At 53.2% G+C, this 22,049-nt stretch overlaps 2 protein-coding genes and 1 long non-coding RNA gene across 8 annotated transcripts in view; 2 read left to right on the top strand and 1 right to left on the bottom strand.

The window, feature by feature from the left end:
• LOC111762526 (uncharacterized) overlaps positions 1–3,230 on the bottom strand; it is a 36,623-nt gene extending 33,393 nt beyond the window's left edge. The window contains exon 1 of the long non-coding RNA XR_002795631.3: positions 2,612–3,230. This is a non-coding gene — a long non-coding RNA (uncharacterized lncRNA). The remainder of the gene's footprint in view (positions 1–2,611) is intronic.
• Positions 3,231–4,126: 896 nt separating this feature from the next.
• Positions 4,127–13,652, top strand: SRF (serum response factor). Its single transcript, XM_004451372.5, has 7 exons — positions 4,127–4,752; positions 6,455–6,721; positions 8,269–8,527; positions 9,094–9,213; positions 10,225–10,416; positions 10,946–11,022; positions 11,235–13,652. The coding sequence occupies exons 1-7, from the start codon at positions 4,234–4,236 to the stop codon at positions 11,328–11,330; spliced, it is 1,530 nt and encodes a 509-aa protein (XP_004451429.1). The 5' UTR covers positions 4,127–4,233; the 3' UTR covers positions 11,331–13,652.
• Positions 13,653–14,325: 673 nt separating this feature from the next.
• CUL9 (cullin 9) overlaps positions 14,326–22,049 on the top strand; it is a 39,009-nt gene continuing 31,285 nt past the window's right edge. Inside the window, exons 1-7 of one of the 6 annotated variants that reach the window (XM_058306761.2) lie at positions 14,326–14,420; positions 16,205–16,811; positions 17,345–17,499; positions 17,822–18,337; positions 20,766–20,901; positions 21,048–21,241; positions 21,498–21,903. In XM_058306761.2, coding sequence (XP_058162744.1) covers positions 16,214–16,811; positions 17,345–17,499; positions 17,822–18,337; positions 20,766–20,901; positions 21,048–21,241; positions 21,498–21,903 — 2,005 coding nt within the window. In that variant the 5' untranslated portion in view covers positions 14,326–14,420; positions 16,205–16,213. Of the gene's footprint in view, positions 14,421–16,088; positions 16,812–17,344; positions 17,500–17,821; positions 18,338–20,765; positions 20,902–21,047; positions 21,242–21,497; positions 21,904–22,049 lie in introns of those variants that run through there. The other 5 variants (XM_071218467.1, XM_058306762.2, XM_058306763.2 and 2 more) reach the window with 5 other exon arrangements.

Genomic DNA, 22,049 nt, shown 5'->3' on the forward strand with positions numbered 1-22,049 from the left:
CCGCGTAGGGGAGCCCCATGTGCAAGGAGTGTGCCCCGTAAGGAGAGCTGCCCAGCGCGAAAGAAAGTCCAGTCTGCCCAGGAATGGCGCAACACACACGGAGAGGTGACACAACAAGATGATGCAACAAAAAGAAACACAGATTCCTGTGCCGCCGACAACAGAAGTGGACAAAGAAGAACATGCAGCAAATGGACACAGAGAACAGACAACTGGGGCGGGGGGAGAGAAATAAATAAATCTTTTAAAAAAAAACAAAATCCAGGTAAAGGGTAATTCCAAATGAAAAGTTTTAGGTGTTGTACTAGTAACTTTTAAAAGCAGTCCTTAATTTTTGTTCTGATATTTTTTGGGTGATAAAAATCAGGAAAAGGAAATAAAGGTCGGGAAAGGACTGGTGTGGTGTGAGGGGAAAATTTCCTTTGTCATAGGATCAGGCTGGAATTTGGTACCGAGATGGCGGTCTTTCAGGCTTTGGGGTAGAGTTGAGCTTCCCTCTATTCCAGAGGGCTAGACTGAAATTTTACTCTGATTTGGGCCTTATCAGAGAAACCCCAAGTTGACATTCCAGAGAGGGAGGACAGGCAGAGAACTTATCTGAGCCCTCTCAGCTGTGTGGGGTCTGCGGTGAACTGGAGAGCAGATGCCTCTTCTACATGGCCTCTCACTCCAGGCGTCAGGGGGCCTGGAGTTGCCAGAAATTACAATTTTTTTAGAAAGGATGGATATTCACAAGAATTTTATATACAAGCTCCTGAGTTTTCAATATTACATGACCCCAAAGTGCCACATCCCTGAGCCATTTTTTTCTTTCGACTGTATCCCGGTCAACAGTCGCAGGCCCCTGGGCCTATAGTACTATAATGAATGCAGAGTGGGCGGAGGCCTCTTGTGGTGACAAAAGCTTGTGAAGATGAAGCCATCCCAAGCAGGACTCCAAGCCAGGTGGAAGTGCTGGGGCGCTGACACGCGAGCCGGTGAAATCAGAGAGAGGGCAGCCTATTAGAAGGGGAGCTGAGAACTTGCTCATTCAGGATGCCCTCCCGGCTGGAGGGGGTAGAGAGCAGTTGCCCTCTGGAGCGCCCACGCTGAAGGCAGTACCCCAAGCAGCCCTCGTTTAACTCTAGTGGCTGTCACTCTCTGAGAGTCGATACAACGGGGCTCAAACAAAAAAAGTCTTTAGAGGCCAGGCAGCAATGAAACCCTATGTCTGTGTTTATAAGACTGCTGCTCCTACAAATCACACCTCTAAGCACCATTTGTGGCCCCCAAACCCTTCTGGAACCTATTTATCTATTTGAACTGTTCTTCCTCTTGTGCTAATACATTCCATATGTTTAACTACCTGTTGGGCAGAGAAAATTACGAAAAGAAAAAAAAGCGCTTTGAAACTATTGGGAAATGCTCAGGAAGAGAAAGTTCTTAATTCCAGTGTTTAAGGATTTGATGCGTAAGTCTATGTTAATATATAAGGCATCTTATCTCAAGGTCTTTGGATTGTGACTCACGTTAAGAAATGCCATTGACATTGCCAATTGACACTATTCCACCTTTTTGACTTTATAAAATGGCAATTACATATGGTTCAATCTATATTATAACTCAAACAAAAGTTTTATACACTATTTACCCTTACTTTTTGTTTTTGTTTTAAAGATTTATTTATTTCTCTCCCCTTCCCTCCCCACCTCGGTTGTCTGTTCTCTGTGTCTATTTGCTGTGTCTTCTTCTTTGTCCGCTTCTGTTGTTGTCAGCGGCATAGGAATCTGTGTTTCTTTTTATTGCATCATCTTGTGTCAGCTCTCTGTGTGTGCGGCACCATTCCTGGGCAGGCTGCACTTTCTTTCGCGCTGGGCGGCTCTCCTTGTGTGTGGGGCTCTCCTACGCGGGAGACACCCCTGCGTGGCACGGGCACTCCTTGCGCCCATCAGGACTATGCATGGGCCAGCTGCACACGGGTCAAGGAGGCCCGGGGTTTGAACCACGGACCTCCCATGTGGTAGACGGACACCCTAACCACTGGGCCAAGTCCGCCGCCCCTACCCTTGTTTTTTGTGATGTCTGCTAACTTACTCTTTTAAAGATTGTCTGTAATACAGTAAATTGATTTCACCACCAACAACAGTTTAGAAAATAAACTGCTTTATTTAATCCTCACAACTTCGAAGGCAGGAATCATCAACCTCTCCCATCCCCTTATACACCTCAAGGTTTATCCCAGGGACGAGTTACCCCAGGTAGCTCCTGTTTACTATTCACTGACTACTTACTTACTCCAGTAAGTAACAGTTTTTCTTTTTAAATCTATGTCAGAGCCTCATGAGATGGGTACCATCATCGAGGAATATGGAGTTCAGAGAGGTCAAATCACTTGTTTCCAGGCACAACCACAGGACTAGCTATTGGCCAGATTGGAATAATCCAGCTATTTTCACTGCTGTGAAGCTAACACCCAGACTCAGGACCCTGAACCTGGGCTTTGCAGCGTCACAATTCTAAGCTTGCCATCCCCCCCCCCCCATGGACTTTCTTGGCTTTTCAGAGAAGGGTGTTGTTTTAGCAGATATCACGAAATGGGCTGGCTTTTTAACCATGGGATTTATTAGCTTACCGCTTTGAGGCTGAGAAAAATGTCCAGATCAAGATATCATTGAGGCGATGTTATCTTCCTGAATCCTGGCCGCTGGGGAATCTTGGGTCCTCTGCCACATGGCAAGGCACGTGGTAGCCCTGCCGGTCTCTCCCTTTTCTTCTCAGTTTCATTGCTTTCAGCTTGCTTCTCTGGCTTTCTCTGTCTCTATTCATTCTGTTTATGAAGGACACCAGAAAGAGGATTAAGACCCATCCTGAATGAGGTGAGTCACACCTCACCTGAAGTAGCCGGGTCAAAATGTCCACACCCACAGGAATGGATTACATTTAGGAACATGCCTCTCTGGGGTACAGACACCATCAAGCCCCCACAGGCACATGTGTGTGCGTGTGTGCGCGTGCGTGCGCGTGCCCTTAAACTTTCTGCCCAGCTACACTTTCTCGCAGGCCTTTGCACCGGCTGCGGGGTGGGTTTTATCTTGGGAACCACCCCCTCCCCCAGCCCAGCCCGCAGCTGGAAGTCTTCACGGCCCTCCAGCTCTCCTCCCTGCCCCCTCTGGGGGACGGGAGGCAGACTTTCTCCTCCGGCCTCTTCCAGATGTACGTCTGCCAAAGACCCCCCACTGTAGGGGATGATGAATGAGAACCGGGAAGCGGGCCTAAAGTGTCGTCGCGTCGCGGTGAAAAGAGAGCGAAAGGAAAGGGAAGTCGCGGGATGGGGTGGGGGAGGAGCGGGTGGAGCGCAGCGCCGGAGGCGCGCGAGTCTGGACACCGGGGACCCTAAGCCTCCTTCGCTTGGCCAGTGACTTTGCCTTCCCTTCAATCCCTGCACTCCTTCCTTGGTATCTGGGCTGTATTTTCTTATTTACTGAACTCTCCCACAATCCACTCAGCGACTCCCGCAGTGTTTGCGTCCAGCTTTGCCAGTGCTCGGATTGCCAGTGCAGCTCCTTCTCCTCCACAAGGCTGCTCTCCAGTCCTCTCCCGGGTTTCCTCTCAGCCAGTTCTTCCCAATTCTCTACCATTCTGTGGCTCAGGGGGGCGGAGTCACAGCGCCTCTCCTGTTCCTTTAAGAGGCGTCGGCTCCTCCCCTTTCGGGGTCGCCGTCTGACGCAGGATGACAGCAGCGAGTTTGGTCTGTCTATGCAAATATGCGCCCCCTGCGGGCCAATGGAGAGCGGAGGTGCCGGAACCGCGGACCAATGGGGCGGGGGCGCTGGGGCTCACCATATAAGGAGCGGCCTCGCCATAAAAGGAAACATTGTATCTCTTTATATGGGGGGAAGGGTCGGGGGATCCCTCCGCCGCCAGCGCGTGGTCCCGGCCCCCTCCACCCGCCGTCTCGGCCGCGGCCAGCAGCCCCTGCCCCCCGGGGGACGCTGACGGCCGCCGGGCGCGCCGCCCGAGCGTACGGACAGGGGGCGCTGCGCGCGGCCTGGGGCAACCCGGGCCACAGGGGCAGGAAAGTGAGGGCCCAGGTCGGCCCGGGCGTGCAGGGGCCCCGGGTTCGCCGCGGCGGCGGCGGGGAGAGCGGCACCAGCGGCAGCGCGAGCGCCGGGTGGAACCGGGAAGCCGATGGCGGCGGCGGCGGCGGCTCCGATTCCGCGCTGAGTGCCCGTCCGCGCTCCTGCATTGAACGCCATGTTACCGAGCCAAGCTGGGGCCGCGGCGGCGCTGGGCCGGGGCTCGGCCCTGGGGGGCAGCTTGAACCGGACCCCGACGGGGCGGCCGGGCGGCGGCGGCGGCGGCGGGACTCGCGGGGCTAACGGGGGCCGGGTCCCCGGGAACGGCGCGGGGCTCGGCCCGGGCCGCCTCGAGCGGGAGGCTGCAGCGGCGGCGGCCAGCACCCCGGCGCCCACCGCGGGGGCCCTCTACAGCGGCAGCGAGGGCGACTCGGAGTCGGGCGAGGAGGAGGAGCTGGGCGCCGAGCGGCGCGGCCTGAAGCGCAGCCTGAGCGAGATGGAGCTCGGCGTGGTGGTCGGCGGGCCCGAGGCGTCGGCGGCGGCCACCGGGGGCTACGGCCCGGTGACCGGCGCGGTGAGCGGAGCCAAGCCGGGCAAGAAGACCCGGGGCCGCGTGAAGATCAAGATGGAGTTCATCGACAACAAGCTGCGGCGCTACACGACCTTCAGCAAGAGGAAGACGGGCATCATGAAGAAGGTACCGGGCGGGGAGGCTGGTGGGCCGCGGGGGGCCGGGGAGGGGTGGGGATGGGCAGGGGGAGCCCGGGAGGGAGGCCGAGCCCGGTCGGAGGTGAGAGGCGGCGAGTCCGCAGGAGGTGTGTGGGAGGGGATGGCTGTTACCCGGAGTGGGCGAAAGGGGAGGGGCCGCCCGGGAAATGTGGGGCGAGGGGACATGCCGCGAACGCCCGGGAAAGAAGGGAAAGGCTCCGAGGTGGGAGTGACCGGCGCGACAGAGGAAGAGGGCCCTCGTGGAGTGGAGGGGTGAGGAAGCGGCACTGGGAGGCTGCGAGGCTGCCGGGGGGGTGGCTACTGAGCTGTCGGGTCCGGAGGTCCGCTGCGCTCTGGTGTTGGGAGTGGGCGCTGGGGAGGTAGGGAGGTGGAGGTGAGCACCTGTAAGGCAGGGAGCTGGAGAAAAGGTGGGGAGGCGAGGAAGCTGGAGCTGGGAGGGGAGCAGTAATGAAAACGGGTGAGCCTGTGTGGGAGGAAGGTGGGCAGCACCCCAGTCGTGCTGGCTGGAGGGACAGGCAGGGCTGGGGACCCAGGTCAGGAAGCAGGGCGGGAGAACTGGTGCTGCCCTGAGCAGCGTGGACCAAGCGCCGCAATGGCCATGTGTTTTCCATTGCCACCCACTGGAAGCCAGCATGCTCCAGGTGGGACAGGCAGCAGAACTGCCTGCCTTTGGGACAGATAGGGTTTCCAATCCTAGGGAGAATCTGTGCATGGAGTTTGGGCGCAACACAGGGAGATTTACAGAGGTACCTAGAAATTTTTCTCTGTCAGCCAGTTATCTGGGAAAAGGGATGAGGAGAGGAGTCATCTTGGGGTGCAGAAGACAGGAAAGGGATGAAAGCAGACGAACTGGGAGATAAGAAGCCAGAACCTTAGGGACTTTGGCTAGTATTTGTATTTGTCCCATATAGAAACCAGCTGAGCTGTTCCCAGAGGTGGGGTGTTGAACTTTGTTGGGAGTGAGGATCGCATCTCTGGGGCCAGCCTTAAAGGCACCCCTGTCTGGGCTCATAGTGGAGTAGGAGGTGCTAATCATCCCCCATCTTTCATTACTCGAGGCACTACTCTATCAGTGTCCCTTGTCACTTGGTCATCAATAGAGAGGGTTGGGGGTGCTCATGAAGGAAACCTCTGATGCAAGACCATCTTTTCCTTCCTTCCTCCCCAAGACAGAGAAAGAAGACAGGGTAGTGTACAGTATTATAGTGCCATGGCCACAGGTTAGGGCCTGTGCAGTTTCTGGAAAGAAACTTGAGGAGCTTAGGTGGTCCTTTATCCCTAATGCTTTGTGTGACTGCCATTGCTGCTCCCTGTGACAGTGAGGAGGGCATGGGAGTTGTTTCTCCATGATGCTTGGGGCACCAAGCTCAGTGGGGAGCAGCTAATTGGGCTCCTCCATGTCCATAGAGATGATTTGTTCTGTCTCCAGGGGGCCATGGCTGTTTCCTTGGGGCATGTGTAAGTTGACTGGTGGATGCTGCTGCTTCTCAAAGAAGAAGCGTGGGTAGTTTGCTGTACCCCAGCTCACCTTCTGATATCCAGAAAGCACCTCTAGAGTCACTGGAGAGGAAGGTCATTGTTGGAGTGGGGGCTTGAAGTCACGTGGTCTTTTCTACTTCTCAAGGAAGGTAGAGATGAAAATTTTTGCTGATCTGCCCATCTTCCCCCAGGCCTATGAGCTGTCTACGCTGACAGGGACACAGGTGCTGTTGCTGGTGGCCAGCGAGACAGGCCATGTGTATACCTTTGCCACCCGCAAACTGCAGCCCATGATCACCAGTGAGACTGGCAAGGCGCTGATTCAGACCTGCCTCAACTCGCCAGACTCTCCACCACGCTCCGACCCCACCACAGACCAGAGAATGAGTGCCACAGGCTTTGAAGAGACAGACCTCACTTACCAGGTGTCTGAGTCGGACAGCAGTGGGGAGACCAAGGTGTGTTTGGATCCCCTTTGGGAGAGGAAGGGGGGGGCAGGGGATGGGACTTGTTGCACAGAGAAGGGAGGGAGTGTCTCTCCCTCCCTTGCCCAGGACAGGTGCATAGACATCCACCACCGCCGGGAAGTGAAGCCGGGTTAGTGCCCTTCATCCTGAGGGACAGGTGTCCATCCTCGCTACCCTGACAGGAGGCCGGCCCCCTAGATAAGCGGGCGGCCTCCGTGCCCATATAAGGCCAGCTCCGGCTCCACGCCGGCCTCCCGCCCGCAGCCCGCCTGCCTGGCAGGGCCCTTGCATTCCTCCCGCCAGCTGTCTCCCCGGCCAGGGCGGGGGAGTAACTTAGCCCTGCCCTCCCGGCAGGCTGGGCCGCCAGAGAGTAGGAAGGGGGCCCTCCCGGCTCCCAGGGTCCTGGGAACCCAGCACGGTCGGCAGGCCAGCTAGCTGGCTGTGTGGAGACTACCTTATTACCAGCCGCCTGCCTTCTCAGGGTGTCAGGGCGCGGGCGCGTAAGGGAGCGAACGCCTGCTTCCCGGGATGCCGGCCCTAGTTACGCCGCCTCCTTCCTTTTCCTGGTTAGGAGAGGGGGCTGGGCTTCCTCCCGTGCTCATCTTGGGAAGCTCCACCTTCCGGGTGTCCTTAGCTGGCCAATCAAAGGAAGCGGCGCTGTTTGCCTTAGCAACGCCTCTGCCAATCAGGGGCCTCCAGCCCAGTTGCTTAGCAAACATCCCGCACCGTCCCCACCCCAACCCCCCTATCTTGAAGCCCCCTAGTCGCCTCAGTTCTCCGCTCTAGCGGCTTCCTCCTTCCCCTTCTAAGAACAAAGGCTCCCTAAGGGGAGAGGCAGGACTCTGGACTCCCCTCTCCCTCAGTGGTGTATCATCTGTAATGATTTTCAAACCTTTTGCCAGTACAGCTCATTTGTTCCCAGGAAACTTTTGGATGAATGGGTTCCTTTGGTAGTTTAAATCTTAAATATTTGGCATAAAATGCTTCATTGCCACACCTCCAAGATCTTTCTCCAACCCCAAGTCCCTGAAAAACTCTCAGACCCCATCTCAGAAGGCTGGCAGATCAGAGTGGGAAGGGCCCTTTTTTAAAAAAGTGAATGTCTTACCCAGCCTCCTCATGTTTACAGAAGAGGAAAACTGAGGCTCAGAGAGAGGAAGCGATGTCCCAGGTTGCCCAGACAGTCACTGCCAGAGCTGGGAACAGACTCCGGGCTTCCTGACTCCTGAACCAGTGTGATTCCCACCGTCTGCTGGGACAGAGAGAGGGAATCACAGCATTTACAGAGCTCTTTCTGTGCGCCAGGCACTCGTCTAAGCGCTTTATGAATGTTAATTTGTTTAACCTTCGTGCATCCTACGAGATAGATCCTATCCCCTTTTTCCAGATAGGAAACTGAAGCGCAGTAGGTAAAGGGCAGAGCTGGGATCTGAACCCAGGCGAACTGGCCAGAGTCCAAGCTCACAGTCACCACACGAAGCTTCTGCAGGGGTGGGGACTGGTAGAGGCTCACTGCTCCAACTTTACCCTGGGTATAGGACACGCTGAAGCCAGCATTCACAGTCACCAACCTGCCGGGTACCACCTCCACCATCCAGACAGCACCCAGCACCTCGACCACCATGCAAGTCAGCAGCGGCCCCTCCTTCCCCATCACCAACTACCTGGCACCGGTGTCTGCTAGCGTCAGCCCCAGCGCTATCAGCAGTGCCAATGGGACTGTGCTGAAGAGTACAGGCAGTGGCCCTGTCTCTGGGGGCCTCATGCAACTGCCAACCAGCTTCACCCTCATGCCTGGTGAGTTTGAAGGGTCAGGGAGACATCGTCCTCTCTGGGGCAAACTGAGCATGCCAAGGGTGGGTTTAGTGCTGGCACAAGGAGAACCACTTTCCTTGTTCAGAAAGAGAGTAAATGGGCCAGAACCAGAGAGAGGCCTCTTGTGTCCCATTGACAGTCATGTCCCTCCCCACTGAGACCCCCTGCTTGTCTGTAGGTTTCAACCATAACCCTCTGACCTTGTTTGGCTAGCCCTGGCTCTGTGCCCTGATTGCCACAGGGACAGTAGACATTCTACCACTTCCCTGTGTTGACTGGAAGGCAGATCAGGTCCTCGGTGGGTCAATACCAGCCCCTGGGCCAGCTGAAGAAGGTGGGTGGCAAGGCCTGGGGCAGGAGGAGAAGGGAGGGCTGAGAGCAGAGTGTGGAAACCCTGCGAGATGGGACAAGCAGAGCCTCTGGCTCCCAGGAAAGATAGCGATGGGAGTTGGGAACCAGTGTGCCAGACCCTGGGCCTGGGGGTATGTGAGGGTGCTTGGTCCAAGTGGTGGCCGGGCAGGGCGAGCACAAATAAATCTCTCTCTTAGGTGGGGCAGTGGCCCAGCAGGTCCCAGTGCAGGCCATTCAGGTGCACCAGGCCCCACAGCAAGCGTCTCCCTCTCGTGACAGCAGCACAGACCTCACGCAGACCTCCTCCAGCGGGACAGGTATATCTTGGAGCCCTGTCACCCTCCTTGCCCCACCTTCCCCCATGCAGCCTTTCTGCAGGTACTCGGCAGCATCCTCTTGGATGTAGTTGGGGAATTTTTTTAAAGTGAAGACTGGAGTGTTGGGCCTAATCCTTACAGGAGAATTGGGTGAAGGTGGCTGGTGGGATTTCGAATCCCACCCTGCAGGGGGGCAATGGGTTCTAGGGGAAATTAGGACCCTTTGAAGCCACCTTCCTGGTTCAGATGAGGAACCTAAGGCCCCGAAAGAAGCAGCTTGCCCAAAGACATATATTTGCTTAACTACCAGGAAGGATTTATAGAGCAGTTGTCTCCTCGTAGGAGGATATCCTAGGTTTGGGGTGGCCATAATTCCCCTGGGGTGTCTCTAGTTATTTCGGAAATTAGACACTTCCAAAATTGTGGTACTTGTAGGTTGTTTTTACTTTTACACAAAGTGTCATCTGTGATTCGCAGCACTAGCATCTCAGAGAGCTTGGTAGATAATTCAGTCTTAAGCTTACCCCAAACATACAGAATCAGAATCTGCATTTTAACAAGACTCCCAGGTGATCATATGCACAGTAATATTTGAGAAGCTCTGGTTTAAAAGACAAGTTTGTTAGCTGCACATTTAGGAAGAGGGAGAAGGAGTGAGAACAAATATAATTGGCAAGATGGAGATCCGTAAATGAAGAGAATCTGAGTTTCCCTAGAATGGGTCAGCGGTTGTAATCTTTGTTTTTTCCCAAGACCTCAGGGTCTTGGAACTGAGAATTCAGCAGACAGACATTCAAATAGAACAATGAGATAGGATAAAACGAAAAGTCGGGGCTCTTGTGTTCAAGGCCTTCCCTAGTCAATAACGGTGAGCAGGGTTGCAAATCTTGTTTAGCTTCTGATCTGGAAAATGGCAGGAGGGCTCCGGAGGCCTGGAATTCCTGGGGTTGGGGTGGGGGTTGTCAGAAGGGATTAGTGCCGGTCTCCCTGACACATGTCTGTGTTTGCCAGTGACACTGCCTGCCACCATCATGACGTCATCAGTGCCCACAACTGTGGGTGGCCACATGATGTACCCCAGCCCCCATGCGGTGATGTATGCACCCACCTCGGGCCTGGGTGATGGCAGCCTCACTGTGCTCAATGCCTTCTCCCAGGCGCCATCCACCATGCAGGTGTCCCACAGCCAAGTCCAGGAGCAAGGTGAGCAGAGGGGTGGGGCTGAGAAAGTAGGATTATCGCCTTTAAACTCATATGCCTCCCCCCTCGCCCCCCCGTGCTCAGATGTGCACTTGGATGCCTGCACACATACACCTCTCTCTCTCAGATGTGCCCTCCCCCACACACACTTGGAAGCCCCCCCCACACTCTTGCGCACACACCTGGATGCCTGCATATATACCTCTGCATGCAAATGCACACACACACTCTTGCATGCATGCACTTGTCTAACTGGACATTCATGTACACTTGAACACCCATAACCACATGCATCCTTGGACACTTGCATCCGAGGCTTACCTGGTCACTCATTTTTTTTTAATTTTTAAAAATTTTCATTATTTTTTCCTTTCATTATTTTTATTATTAATATTTTTCTTTTTTAAGTTACTTTTAGCGCTTTTTTGTTTATTTTTCACCCAGTCATTTTTGCATTTATCATCACTCCGCCGATATCTGGAAGTTTCTTTTGAACAATGATATGAGTGTCTTATATTGTTTTCCCATGCAGGTGGCGTCCCCCAGGTGTTCCTGACAGCACCGTCTGGGACAGTGCAGATCCCTGTTTCTGCAGTTCAGCTTCACCAGGTAGGTGGGGGTACCTTTCACCCCATCCCAGCCACTTCTTTATACTGACCTTGGGAGACCCCATTACCAGTTTTGGTCAAAGCCAGAATCTGTAGCCCGGAGGCCTGCATCGTGTTTTCTGGTCGGGCTTGTGGCTGGCGGGCGAGCAGCGGGAGCCTGAGCTGGCTGGCCAGGCCCTCCCCCTCCCTTGCTCACCATCCCCTTCCCCCCAGATGGCTGTGATAGGGCAGCAGGCCGGGAGCAGCAGCAACCTCACCGAGCTACAGGTGGTGAACCTGGACGCCGCCCACAGCACCAAGAGTGACTGATCCGCCCCGCTGCCCTGGACAGATGGGCCAAGGGACGGCACCACTTATTTATTGTTGCCTTTTCACGTTTTCTTTACACACACGTTGACGGGCCGCAGGAGGGAGGCGGGGAGGAGGAGTGGGTAGCCACAGAACTGAGCCCTCTCACTCCAGCCAAAGAAATGGGCCTGCCTGCTCTCCACCCCGTCTTCCCTCGTCCCCCCTCTGTCTAGCTCCACCCCCCCCCATTTCTGCTGACGGTGGCGCTGCCCTCCATCCTCAGACGCCCCTCACCAGTTCGGCTCCATGTTTGCCATGAGTATTAGCTCTACCCAATGGGACCGTGCCCCACCTTCCCACACATGGGCCTTCTGTGGGATGACCAGGCACTGCGTCCTCCCCTGAGGAAGCAGTTGGGGCCCTCTCCCCAGCCTCCTTGCTGATCCCAGGTCAGCACTGTGTCTGCCACGGGCTGGGTTTAAAGAGCCCTGCCACTGCCCCTCAGGGAGCCAGCTGGGGAGATGGGGGCTTCCCCTCACGCCCCCCCTTCTGCCCCTTCAGCTCCTGAGTAGCTGGGCCTGTGCACTGGGCAGGTTCCTGGGGCCATCTGCCCTGCCTCGCCATTCCCCTTGGACCTCCAGGGGCTTCTGGGATGGAGGGAACCACCAGTGTTCCCTTCTCCCCCGCCCTGTCTTCCCCACCCCTCTCCTCCCAGCTGCTTTACTTAAAGTTGATTTTGAACTTTTTATTTGAGGAGACGAAGTGAAAACAAATCTATAAATATATATTTTTAAAATATTTAACTTTTTTTTATGGCGTTTTTCTCGTCCCCCTCCCTACCCAAACTCCCCTTCCCTGGGGAGCCCAAGAGCTCCCCAGAACTGACTGGGCCCCTGGGGACAGAGCCACCCCATGAGCTTGGGGCCCACCAGTGTGTGGGGGGGGAGATTCTGGGATGGCCCGGTCCTGGGTTGTTTCCAGGAGAAAGCCAGGGGAGGGGCCCTCAGGCCATGCCCCGATGGGGTGGGGAGGGTGACCCACAGCCCTGGGGCTCATTTTGCCCTCTAGGGCTGTTGCTAGGGAGAGGGAAGAGGGAGACCAAATGTGGGGGTGGGGTGGGAGGGTGTCAGATCTGGGCAACTGACTTCATTTGTGCCACACGCATGGGCATTGCAGCCTTGTGCTCCCCCAGGCCTGCAGCTGCCTGGGGCCCAAGTTGCAGTGAGCAGGGTGGGGTCTGGGAGGGGTGAGAGGTAGGAATAGGGGTCAGAAGAAGTGAGAGCAGCTCTTGGGCTGAGTGCAGCCATATGGGAGCCAGAAATGGGCAGCTCTCCCAGGGAGTGAGCAGCTACTGTAACTTTTTTAAATTAAGACAAAAAGCCTTGAAGAAAATGACTTTATTTTTCTAAGTGTAACCTCAGTATTTATGTAATTTGTACAGGGGCCGTGCCCCACCCGCCTCTACCCTCCTTGGGGTAGACCTTGAGGGTGGGCCAGCACGGGGGAGGGTCTTTTACCCTGTGTCAGAGCCTACCTTCACCACCTATATCCAGAAAGGGAGCTTTTTCAGAAACAGGGCAGCAGTTGCAGAGGAGTTTATGTAATGCTTTACAACTGCCTTCAGTACGAACAAACCTGCTTCTGTGATTAGGTGAAGGGGTGGGGGAAGATTTTACGCACAGCCTAGTTGTCAAGGGGATGATTTGCCGACATGTTTGAGAACCCCCTAACCTATAACCCCCACTGCTGTCTTACCCCGATTTGGGGTGCTAAGATGGAAATCACCTTTCTGGGCTTTCTCCTGGAGATAGCTGGGGCTTATTGGTGGCTTACCAGGCTGGGACATGGCAAAGCAGGGGCCAGAGAGTGGGGAGCTTGGGACTCAGGTCTGTAACTGCCCAGCCCCCTTTCTCTGCTCTTGTTTCACTCCACCACCACTCACTCACTCCCCACTCCCCCACCCATGGGAGGAGACTGATGAATTCCTACTCTCCTTCCCACAAAAGACAGACCCAGTGAATGAATCAAAGTGCTTATAATGTGTGTTGTGTGAGCGTGGCCTTGTGAGAACATGTGTGTGTGTCAAGGATGAGGTGGCATTTATATGTGCAGCAACCCTTGGTATTTCCCTTCCTTGGTGGCTCTGGGGTATGTGTGTGTGTCTGTGTGTGTGTACCTGAGTGAATGTGTATGTGTGAATGTGGGTGTGTATGTCAGTGGTTTCTACTTCCCCTGGGATGCTGACCCAGGAATAGTGGACATGGTCACAGTCCTATGTACAGAGCTTTCTTTTGTATTAAAAAAAATACTCTTTCAATAAATGTATCATTTTTGTGCACAGACTGTAGGGTCTTTGGCTCTGTTTTTCCACATAGGGAGGGAGGGAGGTGTGAACACGAAACACATCCCAAAAAAGTTGGTGCACTGAGAAGCAAGCCTCTTTGCTTGATGAAAACTGAAACGCTAAGAGATAGTTTGGGTTGTTGAACCCTGCCAGATTTAATGTAAGGAACTTTTTGGGGGGCAGGGGCCTTTTTCCCTGTGCATGGCTTAGCTAGGGGCTTAGGCCAAGGTGGAGTTGAGCAATTTTAATTGAAGGGAAAAGTGATACAATTAACCCAAAGGATTACTGAAGGGTTTGAGCAAGACACGGACACGTGACCTACTGAAAACTCAAAAGGACAGCCGTAGGGTTAGAGTGTGGGAAAGGGCCTGTGATTTAGGTTACTGGGTTGGAGGAAGATGAGTGGATGTCATGATGAAGGGTGGGGGATGAGAAAGGCAGACCTAGACAAGGGAAGAGGCATTTTTAAGTTTACTGTGGTCAGAAAGAGCTGCCAACTCGGCCTGCAGAGAAAAGAGCAACATGACCCCAGCGTCCCAGCTGCCCGCCTAGCTCGCTTTCCCCCTGCGCAACCGCCCGCGGTCACTACGCATGCTCCTCTCGCGCGCTCTTCCGCAGCGTTCGACTGTGGGCCGCGGTGGGACCCGTAGATGCACGCTCTTGCGTGCACTCGCGGAGTGACCCGGAAGGGAGCTGCTGGGGGGGCGGGGCCAGGACGGCGGGACCGGCCGCTGGGTCCCAGCAAGCACGAAACCGGGAGGTGGGAGGTGAGAGGAAAGTTCCGCGCCTACCCGGCCCCTCCCCGATCCCTCCCCGATCCCTCCCCGATCCCTCCCCTGTTTCCTCCCCGGTCCCCAGCCCACTCTGTGGGGCTGACGGAGGGAGCCGGATCTGGCCGAGACTTGCTAGGTCCTGTCAGTCACCTCGGACCGCGCCCCCCGGTCCTGTTCCTTTTGCTGGGTCTCGTCCATCGCCCCCACTATGTGTAAGCGTGGGCCTCACCTTGCTGCCTGCGTCTGCCTATTGGCCTTATGCCCGCATCCTTGCTCCTCACACCTCAATTTTGTTGCTCCTGCTCTAGGCCCACCTTACAGACGTGTCCCCGTCCCCCTTCGCCCCAGTTGAGGCCTATCCGATTGTTTTTACTTTTCCAACCTGCTCCGATCAGGATCCCATCACATTACGGGTTACCTTCCATTCTGGTTCCCCGTGCTAGCTGATCTCTGCCCCTTCCAGCCCCACATCCTTGTTTCTCCTCCCCTTCCCTCCTGTCTTCTACTCTCATTTTCAGTTCCTATACTCCAACATGACATCTGCCCTGACGGCTGTTTCTTCACTTGGATTTACCTTATATTCTTATTCTCATCATTCTCTGTTGCCACTACACCTGCTACCTATCATGATCATTAGCATAACCATCACCCCACTTCTTTTTAGAATCTTCTGGCATAATACCTCTAGTAATACCTCTCTCTCGTAATCTTTCGGTTTACTAATGACTGCTCTTACCTTCCCCATCTACAAATAATAATATTAGATTGTTTACTGAGCACTCACTACTTGCTGCTCACTGTTTTAAGTGCTTTATATACATGAGCTTATTAAGTCTTTACAACAACTTTGTGAGGTAGGTGTAAAAATTACCTTCTTACAGGGGAGCAGATGTAGCTCAAGTGGTTGAGCGCCTGCTTCCCATGTACAAGGTCTCTGGTTCAATCCCAGGTACCTCCTTAAAAAAAAAATTACAGACAAGGAAACAGGCTCAGAAGTCAAGTAATTTGCCTAAATTTTTGTAGCTAGCAAAAAAGCCAGAGTTCAATTTCCTTTTCCCCTCTCTATAAATACCCCCACCATCTCCTGGCCTCAGTCCCTACCCCTCATCTCATGATTTCCACCCTTTGCCTTAGATCTTTGCCATACATTTAGCCTAAGTATGAAGTGGGACCTGGTCCTTTCTTCCCCCGTAATTTTATTTGGCCTCTGGGCCCCTCCCCCCTCCACAATATTCACATCCAGCCATCTGCCCCCACATCCCAGACTCCTTTCCATCTCCATTCTTTATATCTCCCAAGGCCTACCTCTTTATACTCCACATTCCAACTTTGCTCCCTCATTTATTCTCCTTGTCCTGCCCTTTCCTCATCTCAACTTTTCTCATATGTTCTGGCCCCACTGTCTCACATGCTGCTGTCCTTCCTGCTCCCCCAGGCCATCCTTCCAAGTCCTGATCTGTATCCCTCGGCCACCCCGCTCTTCTGCCCAGACTGCCCTGCTTAGCTGCCATGCGCCTTCTGTTACTTTGTCTTTTACTCCTCATTTCTCTCATAACTTCTTCCATTTCTTAAACCTGTCCCTTTTATCTTCTTGTTTTTACTCTATTCTTCTTCTCCTGTCATTACATTTCATCCTGTATCTGGCCCGTTTTTTTGACCTCTGAATTCCACCTGCAATTTACCAATCACCACCCCATCTATATCCCAAGACTCCACCCCCTCCATGTACTCTTTTCCCTTTCCCATACTGCTTTTATCTTTCTCCTTGTATGTCCCAGGAGGTCAGGATGGTGGGGGCACGGCGTGCCGGGGACATCATGGTGCCCTTGGGGTCCCGGCTGCAGGCATATCCTGAAGAGCTCCTTCGACAGCGGCCTGGGCATGATGGGCGTCCTGAATACCTGATCCGATGGAGTGTCCTGAAGTGTGGGGAAGTGGGCAGAGTGGGTGTGGGCTCTGAAGGCAAGGCAGAGCACATCCTCATGTGGCTGTCAGCCCCCGAGGTCTATGCCAACTGCCCCATGCTGTTAGGTGAACGGGTGCTATCAAAGGGACCTCAGCATGAGCCAGCTGCGGGTTCAGGAAGCTTTCCCCGGGATCCAGGAGGTCTGGATGAAGTGGCAATGGGAGAGATGGAAGCTGATGTGCGGGCACTGGTACGCAGGGCTGCCAGGCAGCTGGCAGAGGGTGGGACTTCCAAACTCACCGCCGCCGTGCTCCACACCATCCACGTGCTCAGTGCCTATGCCAGCATTGGGCCCCTCACCGGGGTCTTCAGGGAAACAGGGGCCCTGGACCTGCTCATGCAGATGTTGTGCAACCCTGAGTCTCAGATCCGTCGGAGTGCGGGCAAGATGCTGCAGGCTCTGGCAGCCCACGATGCTGGTAAGAATCAGCCAGGGGAAGAAAGAAAGCATTGGAGAGAACGGGGCCACAAGGAGTAAGAACAGAAAGAGAGAGATCCCAACTCTGGAAGAGAACCTAGAATTTGGTGAATAGCAATTCAATGCAAAGGAAAGTATAGACTAAGAGGCCATTACAGGTATTATATCAACAGGATAAAGTGATAGAACCTAGTTTGTCTGGTTTCAGGGCAGTGACAGAGAAGACAATGGGACATTTTCTGAGCTGGGTTGAGATTTATTGGTTATGAAATCAATTCAGTGGGTTACAACCAACATTTTTTAAAGGAAAGTAAAATAGCAGTGCACAGCACTTAATAGGGGTAAGTTTTGTAGTATGTTGCAGTTACATGTACACATGCTGTACTGGGTTACCATGTGAAATGTACTTACTGTGGGGCTTTCTCACAATTAAGTTTGGAAACCTCTTGGATAGGCGATGGAGAGTCTGGAAAAGGTGGGAGCAGGGGAATTATTGGGGCTTGTGGGAAGATATGGATTGGGTGTGGATTACAGGGAGTCGGGCTCATGTCCTTCTGTCGCTGAGCCAGCAAGATGGCATCGAGCAGCACATGGATTTTGACAGCCGCTATACTTTGCTGGAGCTGTTTGCAGAGACCACATCTTCTGAGGAGCACTGCATGGCCTTTGAAGGCATTCATCTGCCTCAGGTACTCCAGCTCTGTACGAGGCCTAGGGCTTCTGAAAAGTTGGTTCAGGACTGTTCCTCAGTACCAGAGCCACTTGGGAGCTTGTTAAAGTGAAGGGTCATGCCCCACTCTCCACTCCAGACTTTCTTAGATCTCTGAGGTTAGAACCCAGGAATCTGTGTTTAAAGACCTTCCCTGTGTGTGTTTCTCACACAAACCAAAGTTTGAGAACTACAGCCTCAGGGATGAGTCCTTTATATTTTTCTGTAGAGGATGATATCAAGAAGAAAGGGGAGGAGCTAAAGCTGGGAGATGAACCTAGGCCAAAGATTGTATCCTGCAGATCCCAGGAAAGCTGCTCTTCTCCCTGGTGAAGCGCTACCTGTGTGTCACTTCCCTGCTGGATCAACTGAATAACAGTCCAGAGCCAGGGGCTGGAGATGGAGACTCCCATTCCCCAAGGAGGGAGGAGTTCAGCTCGGAGAAAAGCCGTGGGCAGCGGAAGCTGGAGTTCAGTATGGCTGTTGGCAACCTCATCTCAGAGCTGGTGCGGAGCATGGGCTGGGCCCGGAACCTCAGCGAGCAGGGCACGTCGCCCCCAAGGCAGACCCGGTCCATCTTTCAGCCCTGCGTTTCAGGCCCTGGCCTTTTACTCCCCACCATCAGCAGTGCCCCCAAGAAACAAGGGCGGGCTTTCCGCCTGCGCTCTCAGTTCTCCAGCCGTAGTGGCTATGGTGAGTATGTGCAGCAGACACTGACGCCGGGGATGCGGGTGCGGATGCTGGATGACTACGAAGAGATCAGCGCTGGGGACGAGGGCGAGTTCCGGCAGAGCAACAACGGCGTGCCCCCTGTGCAGGCGAGTGCACGTGGCAGTGGGACTGGGCGAGGTCTCTTTTGGCTGGGGCCACGCAGGGGTTTGGGATGTAAAAGGGCCGCAGCAGTGGACCACTCACCGAGGAGAGGGATCATTTGGAAGGCCGAGAAAATCTGGGGGGGGGTGGGCTGTGAAGTCAGGAGGACATTCAAGCCCAGAAAGCAGAAACGTATGTGGAGAAACACCTGCAGTGGTGGAGGCCCGGCAGGACTGCTGGAGTAGAGGCCATTAAGGATAGAAAGAGATGTGTTAGGAACCCTTCCACATTTCTGTGCGGCCACTGTATTAAACATAGAATCACCATATGACTCGGTGATTCCACTCCTAGTTATACACTCTAAAGGACTGAAAGCAGGGTTTTGGACAGGTGCTGTATACCGGTGTTTTTTCACAGTGTTGTTCAAAATAGCCAAAAGGTGAAGCAACCCAAGTGTCCATCAACTGATGAACGGATAAACAAAACGTGAAATATACATACATGGAATATTACTCAGCTGAAAGAAGGAATTCAGTATTAACATATGGGATGACATGGATGAACCCTGAGGACATCATGTTAAATGAAATAAGTCAAACATAAAGGGACAGATATTGTATGATTTGTCTTATATAAAATACTTAGAATAAGCAAATTCATAAAGACAAAAAGCAGAATAGTGGTTACCAGGGGTTGGGGGAGGGTGGAATGGGATGTTATTGCTAAGTGAGTGTGAATTTTGGTTTGGGATGTTGAAAATAGTGTGGATATTGATACTGGTGAAAGTTACACAATACTGTCAATGTACTCAATATCAAAGACTTGTCCACTTAAAGTACTTAGAATGATTTTTATGTTATGTCTATTTTACCACAACCAAAAATAAATAAATATTAGGGAAGCGGACGTGGCTCAACTGATAGAGCATCTGTCCACCATATGGAGGGTCCAAGGTTCAATCCCCAGGGCCTCCTGACCTGTGTGGTAAGCTGGCCCATGCACAGTGCTGCTGTGCGCAACGAGTGCCATGCCACGCAGGGGTACCCCCATGTAGGGGTGCCCCACACGCAAGAAGTGCACCCTGCAAGGAGAGCCACCCCACATGAAAAAAGTGCATCCTGTCCACAGCTGACACAGTAAAATGATGCAACAAAAAAGAGACGCAGGGGAAGCGGACTTGGCCCAGTGGATAGGGCGTCCGCCTACCACATGGGAGGTCCATGGTTCAGACCCCAGGCCTCCTTGACCCGTGTGGAGCTGGCCCATGCGCAGTGCTGATGTGTGCAAGGAGTGCCGTGCCACGCAGGGGTGTCCCCTGCATAGGGGAACCCCACGTGCAAGGAGTGCACCCCTTAAGGAGAGCCGCCCAGCGCAAAAGAAAGTGCAGCCTGCCCTAGAATGGCGCCGCACACACAGAGAGCTGACACAACAAGATGACGCAACAAAAAGAAACACAGATTCCCAGTGCCTCTGATAAGGATAGAAGCAGTCACAGAAGAACATACAGCAAATGGACACAGAGATCAGACAACGGGGGAAGGAGAGAGAAATAAATAAATCTTTTTAAAAAATTAAAAATAATTAAAACACTCGTGAAAGAGAGAGAAAGGAAGGAGAGGAAGGGAAGGAAGGAGGAAGGTGACGCAAGGTCCACCCCCACATAGGGGAAGGAAGACTGTTTTTTTTAGATTTTTATACAATTTATTTTTTATTGTGGGAAAAATATATAATGTGAACATTGCCATTTTGTATAATTCAGTGACATTAATTACCTTCACAAAGTTGTGCAACCAGCATCACTATTCCAAAACTTTTGTTTACCCCAAATAGAAACTCTGTACCCCTTAAGCAATAACTCCCTATTTCCTCCTCCCCAGTCCCTGATGACCTGTAATCTACTTTCTGTTTCTATGAATTTGTCTATTCTAGATATGTAATATAAGAGAGTCATACAATATTTCCCTTTTTGTGTCTAGCTTAAGTCACTTAGGATGATGTTTTCAAGGTTTCCAGGTTGTAGTATGTATCAGAACTTCATTCCTTTTTGTGGCCAAATATTCCCTTGTACAGATAGAGCTCATTTTCTTTATTTGTCTGGCAGTTGACTCTTGGGTTGTTTCTACCTTTTGCTATTACAAATAATGCTGCTGTGAATTTCAGTCTAAAAGTATCTGTTCGAGTCCCTGTTTTCAGTTCTTTTGGGAATATACCTAAGAGTGGAATTACTAGGTCATATGGTAGTTCTGTGTTTAATTTTCCCAGGAGAAAAGAAGCCCTTTGCTAAGTAAAGGTTTTTTCCATGTCTGGCCAGATGTGTATCCAAGGGCTATGTGCCCTGCTCTGAGCGTAGCCGTGTCCTCTCAAGCCTTCACAGCCTAGGGCTCAGAAGGGCTGAGCCCCCTTTATTCTTCTCCCTTCCTTCCTCCATACCAGGTCTTCTGGCAGTCAACAGGCCGCACCTACTGGGTGCACTGGCACATGCTGGAAATCCTGGGCCCCGAGGACACTGCTGAGGATATGACTTCAGCAGCTGTGGAGAAGGGGGAAGGGGCTACTGTGTTGGGCACAGGTGAGCCCAGGAGGGATATGGATAACATGTCTGAACAGAGGAGTGGTGACTGGGATAAAACCACCTCTGACCAGGGGCTGCCCCAGAGATTCAGAAATCTACTCTCTTCCTGATGGATGCTGAGACCCCTATGCCTTTATCCTCAGCATTTCCCTCCTGGGACTGGAAGCCTGTGGACGGGCTCTACTCTTTGCCATACCTCCAGCCCGAGCCTCAGAGAACTGAAGAATTGGGATTCCTCACCCAAGCTGAGTGGTGGGAGCTGCTCTTCTTCATCAAGAAGCTAGACATATGTGAGCAGCAGTCAGTCTTCCAGAATCTTCGGGAGAACCTGGATGAGGTATTACAGGACTGGATACCTGGAGGGTTAGCGATAGGGTCAGCAGTAGAGGTCTCTAAGAGGAGCCCTAGACACGGGATAGTTCTCAGGAGGAGGCTGGAGCTATAAAAGGTCCTGCTGGTGGAGGAGACAAATGCTGTGAGGGTCTAGATGTAGAAGGTGTGCAGCCCAAGGTGGGTGGCGGCCACCCTTCCCATAACCATCCCCAGGACCTTGCTGTCCGCTTGTCCGAAACGCACACTTCTTGTTTTGACAGGCAGTGGGGGAAAAGGCTCTGGGCGAGATCTCCGTGCCTGTCGAGATGGTGGAGGGTCTGCTGCAGGTTCTCAGTAATCGGCTTGAGGGCAGCATCCTCAGTGACCTGCTCAACTCCCAAATCTACACCAAGTACGGGCTGCTACCTGATGAACGAAACAGCTCATCTTCTTCACGAAGTCACTCCTATACCCCAGATCTGGAAGAGGAGTCAAAGTCGGAGGCCAACTTCTCAGAGGAAGAGACCAAGTCCCCCAAAGCAAAGGCCGAGTCCCCTCATGCAGAAGCAGAGCCGGCCAAGGCAAAAGCAGAGCTCCCCATGGCACAGAGTGATTCACAGCTGTTTAACCAGCTTTTGGTGACTGAGGGGATGGCTCTGCCCCCTGAGATGAAGGAGGCAGCAAGCGGTGAGTCAGGTTCTGGGAGGGGAAGGCAAAGAAGTTGGAACAAGTCCTAGGTGAAAGCAGATAGTCAGGGTAGGGGGAAAGCCATGGTGTCAGGCCACCTCTGCATGGGAAAAAGCTGGAAACCATGCATCCATCTTCCTCCCTTT

The sequence above is a fragment of the Dasypus novemcinctus genome, chromosome 11 (genome assembly GCF_030445035.2).
Source record: "Dasypus novemcinctus isolate mDasNov1 chromosome 11, mDasNov1.1.hap2, whole genome shotgun sequence".
In the NCBI taxonomy this organism is placed as follows: domain Eukaryota; kingdom Metazoa; phylum Chordata; class Mammalia; order Cingulata; family Dasypodidae; genus Dasypus; species Dasypus novemcinctus.

Coding starts and splice junctions, on each gene's coding strand:
- SRF (XM_004451372.5), top strand. CDS start 4,234: ATGTTACCGAGCCAAGCTGGGGCCGCGGCGGCGCTGGGCCGGGGCTCG. Junction 6,722..8,268: donor ACAGCAGTGGGGAGACCAAG/GTGTGTTTGGAT, acceptor CCCTGGGTATAG/GACACGCTGAAGCCAGCATT. Junction 8,528..9,093: donor CAGCTTCACCCTCATGCCTG/GTGAGTTTGAAG, acceptor TCTCTCTCTTAG/GTGGGGCAGTGGCCCAGCAG.